Source organism: Protopterus annectens, chromosome 5.part0 (genome assembly GCF_019279795.1).
Source record: "Protopterus annectens isolate FY-2018-M chromosome 5.part0, PAN1.0, whole genome shotgun sequence".
Taxonomy (NCBI): domain Eukaryota; kingdom Metazoa; phylum Chordata; order Ceratodontiformes; family Protopteridae; genus Protopterus; species Protopterus annectens.
The window spans coordinates 1,455,774,508-1,455,799,958 of NC_056735.1; the positions used below are offsets into that span (position 1 = coordinate 1,455,774,508).

Genomic DNA, 25,451 nt, shown 5'->3' on the forward strand with positions numbered 1-25,451 from the left:
CCTTTATATAAATATTACACCATATTAAATCTCTTTTTCTTTCCCATGGCCATATTTCTTCTTCAGATGTCTCCTGATCTTCCTGCTTCTCCTTGCTTTGGAGACTCATTCCATTATGCTGTGATGTAACCTGTGTTAGACCTTCTACAGCAAATCCTTCACTTCGCAGACACTCCATAACTTCAACTTCTATTTTTTTAACTTCTACTTTACTAAGCTTCTTTTCTATGTTCCACCTTTGTGATATAATTTTTTTTATTGTGAAATTTTCCATATCTGGATGCCTTTGCCTATATTTCTCTTTGAATATATTTGTGGCTGCCTTCTTTATATTGATTAATTTGGCTTTCTGCTTTGCATAAATATTGCATCATATCAAATCTCTCTTTCTTTCCCATGTCCATATTTCTTTTTTATATTTTTCAAATATCTCTAGGTTTTGTTGTTTACATTTTCGCGCTTCCTCAGATCCCATGTCCATATTTCTTTTTTATATTTTTCAAATATCTCTAGGTTTTGTTGTTTACATTTTCGCACTTCCTCAGATGCTTGTTTTTCCAAACAGATCAAAGTTTCTTTATCTATATACTGTTTTTCAAAAATTTGTTGTATTAATGAATGCTAATTTTTATTTGAAGTTTCTGATAGTTTTTTTCAGTGGAATGATTTTTCTTTCCTCTAATTTATCTCTTAATCTTTGTGTATATCCTTTGCCTGGAAATTCTGGGCATTTTGCATAATTATAGCAATACATAATTTCTTTCTCATCCTTGATAGTCCACTCTATCTATTTATGGCTCTTCTTTAGCATGTCAGTTTTTGTGATTTTTGTGGACTCCTTCTACAAAAGGGGGCCATCCTCCTCCTGGGCCTAGCCTGGCCCCATTGTAGGAATGTTTTCGTATTTTAAGGATTATACACTGTCATTTTTTTGCAGTCTTGGCACCAGTGCACCTACCATGGTTGGGCACTTTTTTATCTTGGGTCTTGTGCACTCAGCTTTCTTTTTTAGTTTTTGACCTACTTCTGTCCATGATACATGCTATATAAATACAGTCTATATATCAGTGTCTCCTTGGTGAGATTTTATGAAAAACAGGGTCCACTACTACTCTCCTTTATTGCTGACATCTCATCTCTCCATTTGGACCCCAATAAAGAGGGGGATAAGGTCCATGGCCTTGGAGATAAGGCTAGTCAGTCTAATAGGTCTATAGTTCCTGGAATCAGTGGAAGCACCACCTTTGTGTAAGGGAATAACGGTGGCCATTTTCCATTCAGCTAGGAAGAAGCTGATGCTTAGACTGTGAATGAAAAGAGCACCCAGTGGTGTTGCTAATTCTTGTTGGAGCCAATGTAGGATGCAGCCTGGGATGTTATTGGTCCCATACATGCTGTGTTTTTGGCTTTAAAGAGGGCATTTATGACCTGCTCTTTAGAGATACAAGGTAGGGGACAGGTGGTAGGGATGTCATGGGGGTACAAGTGGCAGGGACAGGGGAGTGGCATTTTCACAGAACCTGTCAGCCAACAAGCCAACAGGTCAGCTATGTCCACAGGCTCAGTGTATGTGGTATCATTGACTACCAGTTCGGCACAAATCTGGGCCTTTTCTTTTAGGTTACTGATGTAACTACAAAACACCTCATGGCTGTCTTTAGTTGAGGAAGCTAATTGGGATTCATAGTTTGCTTTCGGGGACTTCACAAGCAGTCTTATTTGCTTGTTTAAGAAAGGACTTTCCAAGACATAGTTTTACGTTTATGGTAATACAACTGATTACAAGAAATAATAGAGGTGAGGATATTGTGGCGAGCACTCAATTTGCTGAGATGAAATGGATTGTTAAGCTGAAAGCTAAGAGTTTGCCTGGTTTAAATGGCACTGTTCCTCTAAAGCCAGCACTCAGAGCAAGGAGATTGCTTAACTGATACTATGTGTCCATTGGTTGATTCTCTATGCCTTGTGGTTTCCTTAGTGCTTTTAAGTGTTGCTTTGCTGTGTGCTTTTAAGATCTGAAGAAGGGCTTTTGCCTGAAAGTGCTTATCTTTTGTATTTCTTTTTTTTTTTTTTTTTTTTTTTTTTTTATTAAAGTTTTTTTATTTTCAAGCTGGCTGTGGTGGCCATATCATTTACTTTGGTTTTACAAACAAAAACAAACACTATCTGAGAAGAACACACAGAAATGGGAGTTCATTAACATGTGAGCATTAAAAGTAGCATGGAAACATCTGAATGGAAGTAAAACAATAGTAATGTAGACTTCCTGAGATAGTTTGCTTTTACAATAGTTGGGATACCTAATCACTGCTGACCTATAAGCTGATAATTATTTTGATACAGAATGTGGTTTAACAATAAAAGCTGTCATCTATAAGTAAATTTTAATTGAGTTACTAGTTGTCAAGAGACTACATAATATTAATCATTACTTTCAGTAATGTCATTTTGGAAACACTAAGAGCATATATTTTCCTTTCTCTCTCTCAATATAAATTTCATATATATATATATATATATATATATATGTGTGTGTGTGTGTGTGTGTGTGTGTGTGTGTGTATGTATCTACAGATGTGTATACATTTCCCTATACTGCTTAATATGGCATTACCTTCCCTTTGTATGTAGCTTTTACAGCATATATATATATATATATATATATATATATATGTATATATATATATATATATATATATATATATATATATATATATATATATATATATACACACACACACACACACACACACACATATATATATATATATATATATATATATATATATATACATATATGTATGTATATCTATATCTGAACAGCAAGCGAGCTTATTGTTGTAGATTGTGGCACAGTGAAGATAAGGGAATATTCCCTTTTCCCCACTATAGTGCGATCTCGGAGTTAGAATATATAAGTAGCAGGGATGTGGTGGTGCAGCACCCTCACATGGGGGTGCAGGGGGTCTTCCCTCCCCTGCATAAATGTGTTTAGTGTAGTTTTTCTTTTTCTTTTTCTTTTGGTATTCATTGAAAAGGTTTTTTGTAAAAGTGCATTTTCAGATAAATGCACTTTCGTGAAAACAGACTCGATGAATTGCCTTTCGGAGAAATGTAAATTCGGTGGGTCAAAGTAGACCCGTCTGTGTGTGTGTGTGTGTGTGTGTGTGTGTGTGTGTGTGTGTGTGTGTATGTGTGTGTGTGTGTGTGTGTGTGTGTGTGTGTGTGTGTGTGTGTGTGTGTGTGTGTGTGTGTGTGTGTGTGTGTGTAGATCCACACACACACACACACACACACACACACACACACACACACACACACACACACACACACACATCAAATATATATGTGCATATGTGTTTATTGTGGCTGAGATACTTGTATCTCCATGGAACTTTTCAGCAATGCCATCGATAATGGCAAAACCTATGTCCATAAGTGCACTGTGGGTAGTAGTAGTAGCAGTAGTCCTTTAGATCCCTTCAGCAGTAATTCAAGTATAGGCATGGACATTTACCTAGGGCTGATGTGGTTTGGTCATGAGGGAAAAGCTTAAGTGATCAAAGCCACCCAGCCTTAGGTAAATCCTGCATTACCCACTTCTGAACACAAGTCATTGCTATTATACAGTGACATTTATAAAAAAAATGTCTTACCTTTTCTAAATAATGTCATTCTATAACTGGACTTTAATACACCTTCACAATTATCCCATATAGGCTACATCTAAAGTATGTATTGTGCACACTGAGTGGGTATGTTCTGATATGCAGGACCCAGTATCTGCCACTTTCACTTTTAAAAAGTCAGAGGTAATTCTTGAATATGCATCTTATACAGTTGAGTGAACAAAGTGGATATTTTTACAATCTACTCAGTTGTTTTTATTTGGTTTTAACATTTTATAGGTTACGTGTCATAATTCCTATTATCCCTCTACAGATGCCTTCATGCCGTGGGAAATGCTTTTTTTCTTCCAGAATATGTGGAACAAACTGTCTAAATGGCAGTTTCTGGCTATGACCATTTTTGTCAAGTTAATGCTGTTTCATACATAATTTGTGTTTTACTTGGTTTAGTCATGTGATCTGCCTGCTACACTTTATACTGTTGGTAATGCTCAGATTAAAATTGACAGTCTGATTGTTTTATCCAATCAACATGTACATTTTTGAATATTAACTATCCTTTGTTGAATAATTTGCACGTACTGACACCCAGGTTTGTACTTCAGGAATACATACAGTCTGAAGAGGTCACCAAAAAGGAGAAATGTGTGTTAGCCCCTATAATATTCAGCCACCACAGATTGATATGACAATTTTTGCCAAGGGCCTTCAAAGTCCTTGAAGAATCATGGGCTACTGATCAAATACACAGAACTAGAGATACTAGCGCCTATCTCTTTGATATGTTCAGACCAGATTTATCATTAAAAAAAATGGTCTGGACCCAGTGACTGCAGTGGCTTAAGAAATACCTTGGGGAGGCAACTACTGCTGTTTTTGGAGGTTCTATTCATTTTTAGGATTTGTTTAGCCAATGCATGGCACAGCTAATTCACTTTGGTTTTGCTGAGGTTCACATCATGACACTACAGCACTTCCACTTAATTTGCTTCAGCTGAGCCTGGTGAATTTTGAAGAAGCCAGAAGACAGTCCAGGGGAATATTTGATGATATTCCTAAACACTCAAACCAAGTACAACATCTTTACTACAGGTCTATAGCATGCGTTAGAGCAGGGTTAGGAAATCCTACTTCACGAAAGTTGCCCTGACCTTGTAGACTACTATTACTACTACACTAAAGACATCCAAATTCCATACAGAAGTAATGACTTGTGCTTGTGAACACAGTTTAAGACAGGCTACAGCATGCATCTGCTTTCCAAAGTATGTTAGTCACCCAAAAAGGTCTGCATTCCAGGTCCTCTAGAAGTAGTGGGACTACCTCCTCATCTCAAAAGCTGCCAAAATTACTCCAGTACCACACGCATCTTAGTGTGATTAGAGCTCTTGCCATAGACTTTTCTAATCCCAAAACAGATCATATCAGCAGAAGAAATGCTGGTTTGTGGCTTCCCCATTCTGTCACATTTCTGAGACAGTTTCATCTTCTACATCCAGCATAGCCATGACTGGAATACTACCCCTACTTACTACACCCAGCTTGGTTACTAGTGGTGACAGGAATGCCATCAGCCTGCCTCTACTCATCTTGGCAATGATCAGGGGTAGACATACCTCCTTTGCCAAACACACACAGTAGTACAGCAGTCCTGCCAACGATCAGTCTTCCCCACTCATCATCTTTGCAGCCCCATCACTGCATAATGTGTGCATCTCTTAAATGCTGCAGCAACTGCATCCACATGCTGCATTGTTGTTCACTGGTTTACAAGCAGATGTGTCCAGTATGCACAATGCCTCTTTTCAGAAGTTACCGAAGAGCACTGTTTGATAACGTGACTTTTGTTCAGTCACGCAGTTTTCTAGTAATGACTAAGAAATCAAACCCAGGACTACAGGAGGAAGCCTTTTTCTGGGTCACAGATATAACCCTTTGTGCTTCTGTACCTGGATTTTGCTATTCTGTCAGAGCTATAAAATCATCCTGCTGTACCACTTAAATATGATATTTAAGACTAGCTTATGCATCCTTTATCACTTAACGTTGTACTATCAGTAATTTAGAAGTGCTTTGATGCAGTGGAGGTTTGATGGTAATCCACTCCCATTCTCACATCCCTGCCTTGCCTTTGTCTCTGGCCAGCTTGTTCCATACCACAACCACTTGCTAGAACAAGGCTGGTATAGTCTACTTTACCAGCTGTGTGTGTCGTACCAGCTGCATAATTACTAGCAGCTTACGACCACTCTGTCATAGTTCCCCAGCTGATGTGGTTGTCTAGCAGCTGCTCATTTAATAATCTGTGGCACTTCCCGCCCTTTAGGTGAGCCTGCCTCCCACCCCCACCACCATCCTGCACATCATCATTGTGAATAACATTGGCCAGACCTTCACAATTTGCCCATGGGAAGAACGTGTTGGAAAAGCTTAAAGGGAAAATGGAGTGGAGGAGGGGTTATTTCTTGGACAGCTATGCTAGTTTTATTTATTTAATTAATTCATTTACACAGGGAAGATGCACTTAAAATAGCAGCATTCTTCAAATGCCAGTGGCTCAAAAGCAGTAAAGAACTGAATAATTCATAGAATGAACACTAATCAGTTTTTATTAAGAGTAGAATAATGTAAGGGTTTGACTACATTTTGGCAGCTTGTTCAGCAAACAGAAATGCATTAGGTTAGCTGAGTGGTCTCTGTGTATTATTACATGTAATGCTTAACCTTAGCTAGGTTCGTATGTGCCAGTGTTGTTGTCTGGCCTGGATCTTCACAGCTAGGTTCGTATGTGGCACTGTTGTTGTCTGGCCTGGATCTTCACAGCTAGGTTCGTATGTGGCAGTGTTGTTGTCTGGCCTGGATCTTCACAGCTAGGTTCATATGTGGCAGTGTTGTTGTCTGGCCTGGATCTTCACAGCTAGGTTCATATGTGGCAGTGTTGTTGTCTGACCTGGATCTTCACAGCTAGGTTCGTATGTGGCAGTGTTGTTGTCTGACCTGGATCTTCACAGCTAGGCTCGTATGTGGCAGTGTTGTTGTCTGACCTGGATCTTCACAGCTAGGTTCGTATGTGGCAGTGTTGTTGTCTGGCCTGGAACTTCACACAGGCAAACTGTGCTCTCTTGAAGTAGAATATTTGGTAGTGTGAACTCCAGCCATTGCATAATTTGTTGAAGTCTGTAACTCCACATTTGTAATTAAAATGCTTCCACAGGGAGAAGATCAATATAGTTGAAGTTTTCTTTTTAAACAGATTGTTCTTAATGTTCTGTTATTGCAGTATTGTGGAAAGGCTAATAATGATGTATAGCAAATTTAAATAAAAATATTAATTTTTGCAGGGTCCCCCTGGTCCTCCAGGCATACCTGGTCAAAAAGTAAGTAATAAAGTCAATTCAAATATTTTATATTAAATATTACTCCAAACACTTGTTATTTATGGTTATGTAATACTTTCCCAAAAATTTAATCTATTTATGTAATTTCTTGACAACAGGGCAACATGGGCTTGTACTTTCAAGGAGAAAGGGGAGAAAAAGTAAGTACATTTTAAAAAAATATATTTATTGTATTCAGATATGTTTTCATTTATTTATAATATAAAACATAGGAATCAAAAAATGATAACACCATTCCAGACCAGAAAATATTTGAGGTGCATTTAATATGTTCATATGTGTCAGGTTGTCTTAACATTTTTGTGTTCCTAAATTTTTTATGATCCACAAATTCTGTACCAAAAGTTATTGATTCTATTATGGATACTACTGCTACGTGTATGCATGTACTAGATGCTATTTCTTTTTTTTATTATTTGTGCCGCTGTGCCTGCACACCATCAAGCCTTGACAGTGCCTGTTCATGTCTCTATTCAAGGTAGTCCACCTGAAGCTACTTGCTAAATACCCCTTCCCCCTACACCAGTGTGATATTCGACACAGTGCTGCCCTATTTCAAGCTCTACGATTCCAAGATATGTTAAACTAAACTAAACTAAAAGTTAAACTAAAACTTGCACATTAATAATTGCTAAAACATCCTGAAAGCATTTCATTGTAGTATCAAAAAGAAAAAGTTAACATAAGTCTTCAAAATTCCTTAGAAATCTTTTCTACCGACATTCAAAAACAGTTTTAACATAGATCGCTTTCATCTTCTTCGTGGTTTGTGAATTAAGTGAGAAAAGCAATTAAAATTAAAAGTTAAATAATAATGTATAACACTGCATTTTTTGGGCTAAAAACAATACATATTATTTAAGAAAATATAGTACAAAAAACTGCTACGAACACTCAGTATGTCTCTAGTTAAACTCAAACACTGTGCATTAAAAAGTTACAACCTAAAAAGGCTAAACTGTCATGAAAATCATGCATATGCTATACAGAATGTAGTTCTGCTGTTTATTAAAAAAAATGAACATTAGTCTACCTTTTAAAATATTCAGAAGTTAATCTATCTGAGCCAGCTAAGATAAGTAGCATTCAACCCCTCACTAATATGAGTGCAGTTATTAAAACTGTCCATGTTTGCACTAAAAAAATTATAAACAAGAATTATTAAAATGTCATGACATCTGGGGAATAGGCACATACTGCTCTAATGTGGTTCTACAGTAATCAAAAGTCCTAGTTATAAAAAATGTGAGAAAGTATCTTATGAATGTGCCGATTCTAGTAACAGTACAAAATGAAGATATAATTAGAGTAAACATTTAAATATTTAAAAATTATTATAAACAGATAACTATTTGTATACAAATGTATCCGCTAAAACAACATTACTAATTAATAAGCCACTACCATAATATTAAATTTTAAAATTACATTTTAAAGTTAATAGTTAATAAAATGTTTGATAATTGCAAATAACAAATCAATGCAAATAAATAAATAAAGTTCACTCCTTCAGTCTTGTAAACAATGTGGCAACTTTCTTAACTCTAGTACACTTTTCAGTGAGCAGTAATAGTTTAGTCCAAGCTTTCTAAAAGAGTTCAGCATTAGTTGCCACATAAGTTCTTGGTTTCTGAAGTGTTTGGGATGTCTCCTTCAAGTTCACTAAGGTCTATGTGATCAAGTATTTGAAATTTAAACCCAAGAGAGTCTTCCGTGGAGTTGAAGGTGTCTGGTCAGGGCATTGTTTCTACATTTAGACCAGATCTCCAAAAGATGACTCAAAATCTTTCATTTCAGTTTATTAACAACATATGAACAATTACGGGAACACTCCAAACAGAGTTAAAGTATATATAAGTTAAGCATATAAAATGTATTATGCATTTCACAGACTTAACAGTTTAAAACAGGTAAATTAATGAACTGCAATTGTTTACTTGTGAAACCCAGCCATCAGATTTCCAGCTTTACAGAGCATATTTTTATTCATCATTAACAAACGTAATCGCTTTTGCAGGGGAGCAAGCCCCTGCACCCCACAACCCCACTATTTAAATATGAAAACTCCAAGATCGCATTAGTTTGAGAAAAATGCTAAACTAAGATTAGACAATGAATATTCATGATGTCACTGGCAAATCTGCATGGCATGACAATTATGCATTATCTGCATGCTACGTCACAGACACTATGCATGTCAATCACTCTGGCCACGCCCATTTCTACATGAAATGACTTGTGGGGTAGTATTGTAAAATAACGCCGAACATTTTTCAGGTGCAACCTCTGTTGCTCTGCCATTGTACTTCACTATTTTCTAGCTTGAATCGTGTACGATAACATCTATTTCCCTTCTCAATAAACATATAGTCTCTCTGAGTATGTATATGTCCTATGAACATGAGTTTGCATGTGTGTGTGTGTGTGTGTGTGTGTGTGTGTGTGTGTGTGTGTGTGTGTGTGCCTGTGTGTGTGCATGTGTATATATTTTTATGCATTTGTTTGCTTTTATAAAAAGATGTCCCTTTTGTGTATTGCAATAATATTTTGTTCACATTACCTAAGTGTAACATCATTACGTGTATAGTGGTTGACTGTAGGACATGTCAGACATTGGGAATAATGAAGTATAAATGTCCGTATACTTTATTTTTAAACAAAAACATCAGTCATCAGCTATTAATTACTGTATTGATGTTGTGATGTAACTTTAAAAATATGTTTATTAACTTGACATTTTTATTAATTTTAATGCACGTAAACACACTAGGCCCCAAACCTTTTTCAAATAATGCAAAATGAGAAAGATAAACATAACTTGGAAATAACTCCAGCCCATCTAAATGCCCCAAAATGTAATAATGCTGAACTTCTGATTGCATACCTCAAAGTCAAACAAAAGAAATTTATCTCATCAGTATACATCCCAGCAGGCAACAACATTACCACATTCAAAAATCCCTGCACTGGCTATCTGACAACATCACTCATGAAATCTTCATATTAGGTGACCTAAATATAAATTGGCAATCCATAGACAGCAGCATCCCCAAGGGTGTCATTCACCTATTTGGTTTCACCCAACTAATAAGCTCCAATACCAGAATGAACAAAAGTGCTAACAGGCAGTCCACACTGGACTGGATATTGACAAACAAGCCCTATAATATAAGATCTTCTGATCGCTTAACAGATACTGTAAGGGATCACGTCCCAACCTAAATAATCAGACAACAACATGGTTCACCCAAACAAATAATGTATAAAGTATGCAATTTAGCCACATTTGCCAAAGACACATTTAATACAGCTCTATTCTACTACAACTGGAATGTATTAAGAGTAATGCCCCTAGATGAATCATTTACTCAATTCAATTACATATTCCTAAAGTGCTCAACGATTTAACACCAGGTAGGACAAGTAAGGTAAAATATAACACAGCATTATGGCTGACAAAAGAAACCAAACAGCTCATGTGCTGCAAAGAGGTAAAGCATGGAAAGAATGTATAAGAATAAAACACAACACGCCTACCAACATTTTAGATATCAGAAACCATACCAAGATCCTTGTTAAATCTGAAAAGAAGTCATACTACAGTACTCTCCAAATATAAAAGCACCAGAACAACCCCAAGCTTTTTTGGTCCTGTCTAAATAAACTGTCATACCCTGCCCCCCATACCACTGCACCCTGTCCTTCTACTTCAAAGAGCAAACAGTCCACTGCCACTCAGTTCTACACTCATTTTTTCCAGTCAGCTCTATCACTAATCAATGACCACCTCACTTAACTCCTCCAACTTCCACCTGTTCTCAAAAGCAACACACTGTCTTTTAGTTTTCAGCCCATCCCAACAGCAACCATAAAAAATACTAGATAAATCAAAAACAACAACCTCAGCTGCCAATAACCTTCCCAAAACAGGTGCAGAAACATTATCCTTCCCTGTCTCCATTCTGATCAACTGGTCAATAAATGAAAACTATGTCCCATACATCTGGAAACATCCATTAATGTACCTCCTCACAAAGGAGGTACTTCAACAGAGTTAAAAATATAGACCTATTGCTGTCTTATCAACCCTCTGATAAATCCTCAAGAAATGTGCTCATTCTCAGCTTATGAAACATAACTAAACACAAACTCTTCTCCAACACCCAGCACAGTTTCAGGCCCAATCATAGTACTATTACTGCCCTCCTCATCTTCCCCAACATAGTAAACCAATACAGTAATGAGGGCAACCTTGTTTCTTCACTTTCCTTTGACCAGTCCAGAGCATGTGATACAGTGTCCCACCAAAACCTCTTCTCCGAACTTGCAACACTATGTCTCACTTAACATATCCCTTTCCTGGTTTTACATCTATTTATGCAATTGTATGTAGCAACTAAATGACAACAAAACCTTTTAGCATTTCACCCATTCTCTGTTGGTGTTCCCCAAAGGTCAGTATTTGGCCCCTTCTATTTAATATTTTCATAAATAAATTTCATACCACTACAACACTTGCCACTCTCATACAATATGCCTACAATTCAGTCCATATCTGCTTTGCCCCATCCATAACAAAATTACAGGAAATCACTCAACAATCTTTCACTGACATTGAAATATGGCTAAAAAGTTCTAACTTGCTGCTTAATGTAAAAAAAACAAACTTATGCTATTTATTCCAAAACATGTCCTTAACCAGAAACACATTTCATATTACCTCAACTAATAATACAAAAATAGAAACCGTAAGGCAAACTAAACTACTCTGAGTCATAATAGATGACAACCTCAAATTTGATCGCCACATACTTCATTCCATCAGGAAAACTCACCAAAACTCAACTCTCTCTAAAGGGTCAAGCACAACCTGACAGATAAGCAAGGATCACCTTAGCAGCAACATACGTCCTTCCTTCTCTGTTACATGCTTCCCCTAATCTTACAAATATCAGCACTATGTATAAAACTAAACTAGCCTCCTGCTACTATAAAATAGCTACATTTGCAACCAACCAACCTTATAAAACACTCCACAGCCTTGGATTAAAACAATTAAACTGGCTTGAACTCCCAAACCAGTTGACATACACACAACTAATCATTGGCCACAACCTATTGTATTCTCCAGACAAATGCCCAGTATTTTAAAACACTTTACTGTACTATTCACCACTAGAGACCTTCACTCTAGCAATAAACTTTAACTATGTATCAGTAAGGCATCCAACATTACTGGAGACTCTGTCCTCTCTCATTATGTATCAAAACTCTGGAATGAAATCCCCACACAGTTAAAACAGACAGAAAACTTAAATCGTTTCAGAACTTTGCAACAGCATCTATACCAAAGATGTCTCTCTTTTCCTGCTCAGCTGGCTAGCTGTACTCAGATTACTTTTGTGTAACTCTCACAGCCATTTTGTTTCTCAATCTTTAGTACCTTATTGCTGCTGCCCATCCTCTACGTACTTCCTAAAATCTTACTTAGCTTCCTACACTTACACCACAACACTAACAACCATTCCTTCTCTGTCTTCCTTCTTATTTCCATAACTTTCATGTTTCTCTCACATCATTGTTAAGCTATATTTTACTTGACTGTAAATTATTACAAAACTCAAAAGCAACCCCCATCTGATCTTTTCCCCTCCAGCCATTGTGCTATAAATACAGTAATTATATGTTATTTCTATATTTAATAATTAGCCAATTTATGTTAATTTCTTTTTGTTTTTTTGTGTTAAAATTCTCTGTTCATATAAAAAAAAGATAAAATATTTAAAAATCATGTAAACCAGCTCATGTATAGACATTTTTACTCTGCAATTAAAAAAAAGTAAATCATGTGTAACTTAAATCTGGAACTTATGGTAAAAAGGGAACCTGCATCTGTGGTAACCAGTATAACATCATTCATACTGTTTTTGCAAGACCAGGCTAAGAGTTGCATCAAAAAATGCTTAGTGTCTCCAAGTATAGTATTTGTCTTATCAATAATAGGGCATAACATGCTTTTCAACATAAATTGGCAAAGGTTCAGTCACCCACCCATGGCTCAAAACAATGGGTCTCATGGGTGGGTTATTCAGACACTTGTGAATCTTAGGAAGGCCATAGAGTATTGGAATAATATGAAGTTCAGCCACAAAATAAATATACACATCTCTGCATATTACACCTTCCATTAACAGCTCATGAATGCTACTATGTACACTCTGACCAACCTTAGAAATGCCACCTTTATGGCATTCGGCATAAGTATCAACATCAATTAGCATTAAAAGCATACTGTCAAGTTATCTGATAGTATCCATAAGTACGATGGCACCACCTTTATCTGTAGGGCTCACATAATCATGTTCATTTGAAATCAGCCCAAAAGCACTTTAAACTGAATGTCTGGACGGTTTATAAAATATCTTCCAATGTTCCTGTCTCATGAACTCATGTCACATTCACAAAGCTTTAAGAATGCCTCAGTCAAAGGAAAGTTGGTCTGAACAAACTGGCTATGCTTCCTAAAACCAATATGTTCATAAGCATCATTGCCATAAAGAATCCTAAGGGAAATCTTGCAAACAGAGTCTTAAGTCAATGAGGACCTATATAGTACATACAAGCACACTTAAATTGTTTAAATGTATATAATTAAGAGAATGTTTACTGCAAATTAAATCAAAAAACTCTAAATTCTACTTATTATGCTAACCATAGCTATTCTAATGAAGAAAACCAAACCATCTACATACTACATACTACAAGCAAACTATAATAAATCAGTTATTTATTTTTAAATGTGTATCTGGATTTGATGCCATGAAGAAATGCCCAGATTGATATAATATTTCAGTAAAAGTCACTGCATTTCTTCTGGTAATTTAGTCATCACTATCTCAACTTTTAACAAGTCGACACTGCAACAGTTTTGCACATCTGTCCATTTTGTTTTAACCAAAGAAAAAAACTCTCTTAACAAATGCATTGGATGTTGGTAAAGATAATACCCTAACAATTACTGGATACAGTGCAGTCAGTTTGATCACTTCTCTGAAAGGCTTCAACCAGTTTTTTACTGGTGATAAGCCTGTGTTACATAATTTTTGAAGAAAATGCTTGATTGTTAAATAGTTTTGGAAAAGGCTGTCTTTATCTATGTCCTGCAGACTCAGGCAGTGGTCACATTAAGTAATTCTCTGAATGCAAAGGGCTCAGTTAATAACGTGCAAAACAAGTAGTTGTTTTCACTAAAATCAGACCACTGTTCTAAGTACTTGATTGATGTCTGCAAGAACAAGATGAAGTCTCTTTTCAGCATGTTAAAAGACGTGCTAACTAATGAGTTCGTAACTGTCCTATGTTTTCCTCCAAAGAAAGCATCTTCTTCTGTTGCCTGCAGATTTTCTCAAGAGAAACTTTCAATGAAAATGTCTCCATGGCAGTAGGTGTTTTTCTTGAATAAATTTATGTACGGATTAAAATAAATGGGAAAAACACTGATAAAGTGGAGGTAATGGCGGCGGGGGGGGGGGGGGGGGCAGTTTAGCTAATGTATTCTCCCCAGGCTGATTGTCTGAAATGTGCAGCCACATGTGCCAAGGGTTTTTCTCTTCTCCTTGGGACAAGAAATATGACTGGACCACTGGGAGATTTGTTATTTCTCTATCAATGGCTGGCAGTAGTGACAGCCACCTTGCTGGCACATACCTTAGGAGATTCTCAAATTCCATTCCACAGAACTCAAACAAGTCTTTCAAGTCTGGTCCTTGTGGCAGAACCTGAGAAATGACTGAAACATTTCATCACAAGCACATCCACATCATAAGATAGTTGTGTTGCAGCTTTTTTGGTTGCATTGTGAATTATGTGGGCACCACAGTTAGCCTTCTGGTGTGATGGACACTTTTCTTTTAACTGCACAAAAGATCTACGACCAATAAATCTAAGCACAGTAAGAAGTTCAGATACAAAATAACACACTGGACTTGTAGAAACGCTATTTTAACAAAACAAAGCTTTCAGGAACACAAATCCCTTCATCAGTGAATAAAAACAATGTCAAAACTTCCATTTAAATACTAAAACAAGCAAGATCACATGGTATAAGCCCCCTAATAAGAATCTTCTTCTTTCTTTCGGCTTTTCCCGGTTAGGGGTCGCCACAGCAGAACTCTGGTCTGCTAATGATTGGCAGTAGATTTTTATGGTGCTGAGGTGCCAGCCCGACGCCCAACCTTCAACGAAGGCATGCCCATTCACACATGTCTTTCAAACGCCACTCGACCGCGGGAAGGACATGCAGACTCCACACAGAAGGCGCTCCAGCCGAGAATTGAACGGGAAAACCTCTTGCTGTGAGGTGTCAATGCTACCACTGCACCACCGCTGCTCTAAGCCCCCTAATAAGAATACAGACATAATTAAAAACAATCAACACATCAAAAAGCAATTAATACAAAGTTAAAGTGCACTTAGTAGCAGCTTACTTAACAGACATTTGCTTTAACCTCAAAACTGGTCTTAATGTAACCATTGTGTTTAAACCAGGAAAATAATCAGCATTCAAACACAAGATCCATTCATACTCCATCAGTTCTAACTTGTTATTATAGTCACCTCATCTTATATTTTTTGCCAAAGTTTGCATCACTCTGAACCTATATGTATGCTCTGGACCACTATCTAAAGCATACTTAGCAAGGGGATTAGTTAATACCTTCCTTCTGATATCTGAATGATACTCAATAATGTGGCACCTTAACTCCTAGATGACTTTCCTACGTAGAAGGAGGGACAAGAAGAACAAGTCACTAGATATACTATGAAAGATGTGTTGCATGTAGCAGAGAACTTAAACAAATATTTCTTTTCAGTTACTGGGTGAATAAACTCACTCTCCTGACTTATAAACTTACAGCTAGAACAATTTAGACATGGAACAGTTCCTTTCTTATTAAAATTTACATGGGGAATAGTTAACTTCATATCCTTGTAACAGAGACATTGTTTTAAATTCTTGCAATTCCTCAAAGTAAATTTGGGGCTATACTTATCTATGTCTGGCATTGCTTGTAGTATAACCAATCCTTGGCAATGATATCCCTTACAGCATGTGAAGCTCTACTGTAGCTCATAGTATACCTAAGCTCTAAGTTTTGATTACTACTGGCTATGTTGCTCCCATCTATTGAATTCGAAAGTAAGGTTTAGCACTATTGTCACTTTCACCTAAAAGTTCTCGTTTTATGTTTTCCAAAAGACGCTCATCATAGCCCCTTATTTTAAAGTCAGACATCTCATTCATTTGACACATCAGTATTATTCCTACTAACTCTCAAAAGTTGACTTTTTACATTTCCCCTAAATATATGCCCGGGTGTATACTCTTCTGAGGTAGGTACTTATTCGCCTCAACATCTTTTTTTGTAGATTGTAGTATCAATTATATTCCCATTCTTAATCAGGGAAACATCTAAGAACTGTATATTGTCCTTAGACAAGTTCATCTTAAATTTCAAAAAGTTTGTCGTGGTGTCTATGTAAGACACAAACTTAAGCAATTCCTGTTCATTGCCATCCCAAATTAAAAATACATCATCCACAAACCTCTTTAAGAATGTAATCTTGTTATAATACCATAAATCATTATTAAAGATAAATTCAGATTCATATCTACTCAGGGCTAGATTTGCATAGGAGTTTGGCTACAGATATCCCCTGAGGTCTGACAGAAAAGTTGCTTATCAAACAAGAAAACATTAGTGGTAAGGACGATGTCTAGCAACTCACAGATAGTTTCTGTCTTGGGATATGTCTCCCATGCCTAACCATACTCTCACATACTGCCTCTATTCCATAGTCATGAGGGATGACAGTAAAAAGAAAACTGATGTCTAAGGTAACAAAGATAAAGTCTGTAATTTGATTCAAAGAGTGCCAAACATAAAGTTTCTGAAAAAAGTCCCCAGTTTCTCGTATAAAACTTCTTACATCTCCCAATAAAGGTTTCAGGGTACTTACCAAATACAACGAGATGGGTTCTGTGACCCATCCCTTTCCAGAGACTATCATTGGTGGACATTTCAGATTTTTATGCACTTTGGGGAGTCCATAATGTACAGGAGTTAAGGGGCAAGATATAGTAAAATAATTATATAATTCTAGTGTAATATCACCCATCGATTGCAAGTCATAAACACAACTATTCACTCTAAAAATCAAATGTTTAAGAGTTTCAAGATCAATTTTATGAAACACAGTATCATCAGAAAGTAAATCCTTCATCAACCCAAAATAATCATTTTTTACTTATGTATTAGCTGGATGAATTCACAGCTGCTACTGAGACTCTTAACAACACCCCGAATACTTTGAAAAATCCAGACCAGTTTTCAGTGGGCGCCTCGGCTCCAACAAGCAATGTAAGTTAAGTCATAGCTGTGAGAGAGATGCATAGCTCTGAGAACACAGACAATGTCTTACAACAGACATGGGCATCTTTTTTATTCAACTTACCAGAGCGAGTTACAGTAAAACAACACAGTACCTCCAGGAGTCATTTGAGAGGGAGGGGAACCAAGGAAACTAGAGAGTCTCATGCTCCATTGTCAAGGAGCAGAACTGCCAACAACCGGAATGTAAACAGTCAGTGATAAATCTCTCTAGCTTTGAATTAAGCCCAGTGGAGATATCATTGTTTGAAAAAGGCTTACAGTTCATACTTTCTGCTATTGACACTTTAGATAATGCTTTCACTGATCTGAAACTTTTGTAAGAAATTTGTCTTTGAAACTGTTATTTAAAGACACTGAAGCTGCCAAACCATTGTATGAGAAATGTAGTGCTTTTATACCAGTGTATCTGCCTGTTTTGCTTGCATTTTATAATGTTTGTGAGAAAGAAATAAGGGATATGTATGAAAAATGAGTGTGGCCAAGAAAATATAATCTCACCAAAGAAGAGTGTTCTTCTTTACTGCTATTGCAGAATGAGCCTACCATTGTGATTAAACAAGCAGACAAGGTGGGTACTGTTGTTATTTTAAGTAAAACTGACTCTCTCCATTTTTGAATATGTACTTGGGCCTCAACTTTGTTCTTGAAAAACTCACTCTTTCTCTTTTGAACAAGTATCCTCTGCTTCTCTCAAATTATGTACTTGAAAAAACACACTTCTAATAGCCCTTTTATCAGCTACACAAGTCCCTGAGCTCCAGACCCTGATGGCATCCCCTCCCTTCCTTACTTTTCACAAGGAGATAGTGTCTTTGAGAGCCGACCCCCTAGTTTGTGCCTAAAGTAGTAAATGAGTTATCCGTCAATCAGGCCATCAATCTCCCTGCCTTCTTCTCTAATCCTCAGAATAAGGGAGACAGAATCCTGCACTCACAAGGTGTGCACAAACAGTTCATACTCTACCTTGACCAGAAAAGGCAATCCACAAGACTGCTCAACTGATTGTTTCCTTTCAAGAAACCAGGCTAGGTAGCCCATTTTCAAAAGAAATCATTTTTAGCTGGATTTCTCAATTCACTGCCTTCAGCAACACTTAACATGACAAATTCTAAGCTTCAACCTTGGGAGCACATTCTGTCAGAGCAGCGGCCTCATTTGGAGCCTTTTTACAATGGCATAGATTCAAAAACTATACTAGAAGCAGCTACTTAGTCATCTGTGTTTCCTGTTCCCAAACATTACAAGGTAGATGCCTTTTCTAAATCTAGTGCTTCCTTCGCCAGATCAGTCCTCTCTAGACTGCTTGATAGCTCCTCTATATCTCATCCAGCCATTCTTTGCATTGCTGAAGCTCTCCTGTATCTCATCCAGCCACTCTTTGCATTGCTGAAGCTCTCCTATATCTCATCCAGCCATTCTTTGCATTGCTGAAGCTCTCCTGTATCTCATCCAGCCACTCTTTGCATTGCTGAAGCTCTCCTGTATCTCATCCAGCCAATCTTTGCATTGCTGAAGCTCTCCTGTATGTCATCCAGACACTCTTTGCATTGCTGAAGCTCTCCTGTATCTCATTCAGCCACTCTTTGCATTGCTGAAGCTCTCCTGTATTTCATCCAGCCACTCTTTGCATTGCTGAAGCTCTCTTGTATCTCATCCAGCCACGCTTTGCATTGCTGAAGCTTTCCTGTATCTCATCCAGACACTCTTTGCATTGCTGAACCTTTGGGAATCACCCACAAGTTTAGAATACTGCAGCAGTGATCTAAGTAAGGACATAGTACAGTTGTGTAAGAAGTTAGGAAAACAGCAGCTATCCTATGATCGTTATTTCACTATTCCTTCCCACCTTATCTTCCCCCTTTTCTCTCTTTCCATGCCTTTTCACATGGATTGGGGGGTGGATTTTCTGCCCTTTCCCCTCTTAGCTGACCTACTAATCCACTGGTGTCTACAGGATTCCTAGCTTGAAATAGTCTGATGTTTTATGCTCCTGCATCCACTTTTGTACACTTATTCCCTCAGGCTTAGGTCATATGTCTGTTGTATTGCTCTATGGAAGGTTTACCCGGACAGATGTCCAGGTTGTCTTGCAGGATAACCCAACAGTTTGGAATACTACATCAAGTTTACTACACGCAGTAGGACATCTGCTGTTATGGTAAGTTTTTACACAACTGTACGTTATCTCAGTTAAATGACTTTTCAAAGTGGTGGCAATTTGCTCAGTGAGGCTTCTCCACATAATGACTCTGTGATATCTTACTATAAGTTGGCTTTCTGGAAAGGGTCTTGTTTCTTATGGAACTTTATGCATAAGTAACAGCTCTACTATTACTCTTAGTCAAGGTTTGTGTTCTAGCATGGATATTGTGTGTGTGTGTGTGTGTGTGTGTGTGTGTGTGTGTGTGTGTGTGTGTGTGTGTGTGTGTGTGTGTGTGTGTGTGTGTGTGTGTGCGCGAGCGTGCATACACGTGTGTGTGTGTGTGTGTGTGTGTGTGTGTGTGTGTGTGTGTGTGTGTGTGTGTGTGTGTCTGTGTGTCTGTGTGTGTCCAAATAACATTGCCTGCCATTAGATTCTCTGTTTCTGTACAATGCTAGCAAGTTTAAATGATGTTTGTTCATTGTTTCTGTAGTGGTATCATGGATATTTTTTCTTACATCTGAAAAGTTTATACTAGGCTATCAGTTTGCAGGCTATTGCTAGCCTAGTCATAACCAAGAGCTGGAATCAAACGTTATACCCTCTTTCTGTAAGGTAAAGACCTTAACCATTATGCCAACCCCTTCCAACAGTTCTAGCCAGCAAAGTACTTGGACTTATGGTCCCATAATATACTTGCTTATTGCTTAATGAATGAACGGACAACTGCATCTTTTTGCATACACTGGATGAGGATGTATAACACTGATACAGAGTTGCATCATCCCTTAGATGTGCTAATATGTCATGCACAGCTTTTTATTAGTTTATTGGGTAATTAGAAAACTGGAGTAGTGCTTAATCTTCTTTCAGGTAAAAGCTTGCATCTAGATACTTTCCTTTATGAAAAGATAATGTTAGCTCTTAATGACACACACTATGTATTATTATTTTATAGGGTGATAAAGGTCTCACAGGTCCACGAGGTCTTCCATGCCCATTACCAGAACTTATAGAACCTCCGGTGGAGAAATTTGTGCCAGGAGACAAGGTAAAAAGACATTCATTTATTTATAAACATTAGTTAAGTTTACTCTTTGTCTTCATCTTATACCTCCAATTTCTTATACATATCAATAAGTATAAAACGTGGTCTTAGAGCGCTAACAATTTACAGGATAATTGTGAATATCATGATTTGCAATATACTGCCTGCCAGATTATATTCTAACCTTAAAAAGAACCCTGCCCTATACGTTTGGGTGGTTCAGTAAGTAGCGGAGGCTTAATGAGGGTTTATGCAACATAGGAGCCTGAAAAAAAAAAGGAAACGATTATACGTTTGCTACATATGTCAACTTGTGTTATTATTTCTACTTTGTGCATATCTGTGTGGCAGCTCTACATATATAGTAACTCCATTTTTAAATGAAGTTGCTGGTTTAAAAGCAGATGTTGATACAAACATCTCCATAGTTACAAAACACTACCATGTGGAAATGTTTTTTCCCAGAAAGTGAACTTTATTTTATTCTGCAGGTATGTGAATTTCACCAGTGGGCCCTTTTATCATATCCTCATAACAAAAGGATTAAACAGGTGTTTGAGCAGTGTGACTGTTAAACATTTGAAAACCATGCAGTGTTAGGTTTACCTGATAAATGTATATATGCAGGGTTGTCTTAGCTGGATCACAATGTATGTATGGATAGTGATCCTATAGTAATTCAAATGGATCTCAGTAATTATTTTGTGATTCCAGAATTTTTTAAATTATAGCAAATCAGAAGCAGAAATAAGGATAGCAGCCCAACATAAAAATTCAGAACTGCAACTGATAAGCAGAAAAAATAATTGTCATAGTGATCTATAACCAAAGAATAGCATAGCACAATGGAGGAGGGAATTCAACCTCAAATTACTGTCCACATACCACCCAGCATATGACAGTAGTTTGTGACAGGAGGTGTGTGTTTACTGCAGAGATAGGACAGTAGTTTGTGATAGGAGGTGTGTGTTTACTGCAGAGATAGAAGGACAGTAGTTTGTGATAGGAGGTGTGTGTTTACTGCAGAGATAGAAGGACAGTAGTTTGTGATAGGAGGTGTGTGTTTACTGCAGAGATAGAAGGACAGTAGTTTGTGATAGGAGGTGTGTGTTTACTGCAGAGATAGAAGGACAGTAGTTTGTGATAGGAGGTGTGTGTTTACTGCAGAGATAGAAGGACAAATGCATCTGAAGATGTAGCTATGAGGTACAGTGTTGGAGAGTGCTGGGGTGCAGGATGATGGACTGTGGATGTGAAGGTGGTGTGATAACATGCTGCACTAAGAAGAGAGCATTTAGTTGATACACACTTAACAATGAACTCCACCATCATATATGTTAGGAAGCCTTGTGGGGAAGACAAAAATACATGTATATCAGGTTACGTCAGACAGCCATGAGGTAAGGGTGGGGAACACAGAAAATGCATGCATATCTGGTTGTGTCACAGGGCTATGAGGTAAGGAATGGAACCACAAAAATGCATATATACTTGGTTGTGACAGAATGCAATGAGGTAAGGTGAGGACCACAGAAAATGCATATATATCTGGTTGTGCCAGAGTGCCATGAGGTAAGGTGAGGACCACAGAAAATTCATATATATCTGGTTGTGCCAGAGTGCCATGAGGTAAGGTGAGGACCACAGAAAATGCATATATATCTATTTGTGCCAGAGTGCCATGAGGTAAGGTGAGGACCACAGAAAATGCATATATATCTGGTTGTGCCAGAGTACCATGAGGTAAGGTGAGGACCACAGAAAATGCATATATATCTGGTTGTGTCAAAGTGCCATGAGGTAAGGTGAGGACCACAGAAAATGCATATATATATCTGGTTGTGTCAGAGTGCCATGAGGTAAGGTGAGGACCACAGAAAATGCATATATATCTATTTGTGCCGGAGTGCCATGAGGTAAGGTGAGGACCACAGAAAATGCATATATTCCTGGTTGTGTCAGAGTGCCATGAGGTAAGGTGAGGACCACAGAAAATGCATATATATCTGGTTGTGCCAGAGTGCCATGAGGTAAGGTGAGGATCACAGAAAATGCATATATATCTGGTTGTGCCAGAGTGCCATGCGGTAAGGTGAGGACCACAGAAAATGCATATATATCTGGTTGTGTCAGAGTGCCATGAGGTAAGGTGAGGACCACAGAAAATGCATATATATATATATATATCTGGTTGTGTCAGAGTGCCATGAGGTAAGGTGAGGACCACAGAAAATGCATATATATCTATTTGTGCCGGAGTGCCATGAGGTAAAGTGAGGACAACAGAAAATGCATATATATCTGGTTGTGTCAGAGTGCCATGAGGTAAGGTGAGGACCACAGAAAATGCATATATATATATCTGGTTGTGTCAGAGTGCCATGAGGTAAGGTGAGGACCACAGAAAATGCATATATATCTATTTGTGCCAGAGTGCCATGAGGTAAGGTGAGGACCACAGAAAATGCATATATATCTGGTTGTGTCAGAGTGCCATGAGGTAAGGTGAGGACCACAGAAAATGCATATATATATATATATATGGTTGTGCCAGAGTGCCATGAGGTAAGGTGAGGACCACAGAAAATGCATATATATATATCTGGTTGTGTCAGAATGCCATGAGATATGGTGTTAGTGTGATTGATGATGATGTAGTACTAACAGGATGACGGTGCTAGTTAGATATACCACTGTGGATAATGACTCCACCCCCCCCCCCCCATGGCTGTGAATGAGATGTGCCATAAGCTAAACTGAGGATGACGCATTGAACAGCATCATGAATGTAGAGGGGGACTTTACTCATTCTAGCTATGGACATGTGTTTAGGGGGAACTATTTTCCCAAATTACTAGCACCCAGTTAAAATAATTGTAAAAGATAAAATGTAAGTCAAATAAAAATCTAAAATGAAAAAGTAAGATGAGAATGTCAACCAAAACTCAAGAAGAAACTAAGAGAACAAAGTGCCCAAATACTGCAACCAGCAGCAACCACTAAAACTGTAAAAAAAGGGCACTTGGAGGCATGAGATGAAAGGAGACACCACTTCCAAAGTTATGAAGTTATAAAAACAATCCTTTATTAACGCTTAGCAAAATCACCATGTTTTTATCCTCTAAACACCAGGACTTCATCAGATATAATGCCATTACAAACACTGTCCTTAAATATCCTAATCCCATCACCAAAACAATTAATTCAATAAAACAAACTGAAATTTCCCAAGTTCTCATTCTGGAGATGAAGGATGCAAATAGTCATACAAAAAATACTAATAAGTAAATTATAAAACATCTGTGAATAATATAATAAAACCTGTAAAAAACAATAAATAAATCTTTTGAGAAGCCTGTAAAATATGTATAAATCTCATTAAATAGATAATATGGCCTAAACCTATTGTTTCTGTGAATGGAGGTGCCATCTAGTGGTCTGTAGTATAAATAAATTAAATCAAGTCTTAAAAAATCTGCAAAAGTGCTGAACAAGTTTTATGAAGGCTTATGTGCATCTGTGTATCTCATGGGCTTGATACCACACATATTCAAATACATCAACTGTAAGGGGGTCTATATATGTCACCTAACCATAAGAATATTGTCCTAGAATCTAGCAGCTATTAATTTTAAAATTAAAATGGGTACCAGGGATATTTATTTTATTTATTTATTTGCTTTATTGACCGGGAAAGTCCACTGGGCTGAAATGAGCCCATTTTCAGTGGAGGCCCAGGTAGAAAAGCTCCATAACACAATACAAGATAATAAAACAGAATACAAGATAATAAAACAAGAGTCTCCAAAGTGATAAACATATTTGTAATTTATATACAGTCAGGAGAAAAAACTTGGAACTTGGTTCGATTATGTAACTAGAAGTTATGAAATTAACTTTGATTCATGTCAAGGTAAAGTGTTTAATATCAAATACAGGTAAGCCATAAAAATATATATATTTATATAGTACATTTTTGAAAGGCTATGCAGATTAGTTTATATAGCATTTATTTGCAGATTAGTTTATATAGCATTTATAAAACAAGTATGAGTAACTACACTATTTTTCATATAACATGTTAGGCAAAGTAAGGTGTAAGAAGTTTTTCATGGGTAACACTTAAGAGGGGAGAAAGGATAAGTATAGGGCTAGAAAGGTCAATACTGAGTTCACGTTACTGAGGTACCGGACATGGGCAGAGCCATTGAGATGAGACAAATTGATGTAGAGACTTTTTGAATAAGGTGGTACTATTAATGTTTCAGAGAAGAGGTGGGAGAGGGTTCCAGAGTCTGGCTACAGTGAAAGAGTAGAGATTCTGATCTACAGGGAGTTTTGGTCTACTTACCTGGATGAGAGATTGATTTTCAGATCTGAGATGCCGGTTTGGCTGATAGAGAGTTAGAAGGGAGGTGACGGCTGGGCATTCTAGAGGTTTGTGTATAATTTTATATGCTGTAGATAGTTGAATGTATGTGAGGCATTGTGGGAGTTCAAGCCAGTTCAGGGATTGTAAAGAGTAGCAGGGATGGGAAGAATATTTCGCACAGGTCACAAACTTATCAATTTTGTTATAGCAGATGTCTATCTTAGTTTTTAAGCAGGACTGGATGTTTGTAAGAATGGGGGCACCATAGAGGAGAGAGGGTAGGAGAAAGGTTCGAGCAAGTCTTTTTCTTGTAGAGTAGTTTAAGAAGTGTTTATGTCTATAAAGGCTACTGAGTTTTTGGTATGTTTTTTTGATTTTGTTGTGGATGTGTTGGTCGAATGTTCTTATCA

General features: G+C 37.4%; 1 protein-coding gene across 1 annotated transcript in view; it reads left to right on the forward strand.

The window, feature by feature from the left end:
- COL4A1 (collagen type IV alpha 1 chain) overlaps window positions 1-25,451 on the forward strand; it is a 1,084,337-nt gene that overhangs the window by 449,888 nt on the left and 608,998 nt on the right. The window contains exons 11-13 of the mRNA XM_044071271.1: window positions 6,971-7,006; window positions 7,126-7,167; window positions 20,580-20,672. Of these exons, the coding sequence (XP_043927206.1) occupies window positions 6,971-7,006; window positions 7,126-7,167; window positions 20,580-20,672 (171 nt within the window). The remainder of the gene's footprint in view (window positions 1-6,970; window positions 7,007-7,125; window positions 7,168-20,579; window positions 20,673-25,451) is intronic.